Source organism: Musca vetustissima, unplaced genomic scaffold (genome assembly GCF_032173495.1).
Source record: "Musca vetustissima isolate MV318-11 ecotype Yass unplaced genomic scaffold, APGP_CSIRO_Mvet_v1 utg109251, whole genome shotgun sequence".
NCBI classification, from domain to species: domain Eukaryota; kingdom Metazoa; phylum Arthropoda; class Insecta; order Diptera; family Muscidae; genus Musca; species Musca vetustissima.
The window spans coordinates 29,812-30,447 of NW_026884642.1; the positions used below are offsets into that span (position 1 = coordinate 29,812).

The 636-nt window shown below is 38.2% G+C and overlaps 1 protein-coding gene across 1 annotated transcript; it reads left to right on the plus strand.

The window, feature by feature from the left end:
• Positions 1-225: 225 nt before the first annotated feature.
• On the plus strand, positions 226-636 carry LOC133331673 (uncharacterized). Its single transcript, XM_061540054.1, has one exon. The coding sequence runs from the start codon at positions 230-232 to the stop codon at positions 632-634; it is 405 nt and encodes a 134-aa protein (XP_061396038.1). The 5' UTR covers positions 226-229; the 3' UTR covers positions 635-636.

Consider the following 636-nt stretch of genomic DNA (forward strand, 5'->3'; position numbering starts at 1 on the left):
CAAAAAAGTGGTTAAGCCACTATTTCGCCGGGTTAAGGAAGGAAACAACAAAATACGCGAAAGAAAGCAAAACAGACGCCTAATTAGATTTTTATTTTATATGCTAAGCTCTGTGGTTTGAAAATTGTCAGTATTGAATTGATGTTCAAAGTGAGCGGTTGATATTGTAAAAAAAATAAAAATTTAAATAAATTTGAAATTAAAAAGTGAAGAGTGTTTTAGAAAAAATATGCCTTTGAGAAAGAAAGACGATTATATACCCATCAAGTGTGAGGGTTGGAATGGCAAATTCGTCTATGCCCCTGGCACCACAAATAACGTCTCCAAGATACGTCGCCACAATCAAAATGTAACTGATACTCAAAATTTCTATGGCTATTGCACGGAACCAATTGTCTTGCCCACCGCCTGGGATGGTACCTTCAAACAAAGTGATGAGGTACGCATGCAACAGGAACGCAATCGTTCGGATGATTCCAAATATTTCCAATACAACACCGAACCCACAATCTTGCCAACATCCTGGAATGGTGAATTTGTCAAGGATCCCAATGATGTACGCATAAAGCCAGAACGTAATTTTTCCGATGTCCGCGACTATGCTGAGGCCAATCGTTTTCGTGTTGTAAACTAAAA

Coding starts and splice junctions, on each gene's coding strand:
- LOC133331673 (XM_061540054.1), top strand. CDS start 230: ATGCCTTTGAGAAAGAAAGACGATTATATACCCATCAAGTGTGAGGGT.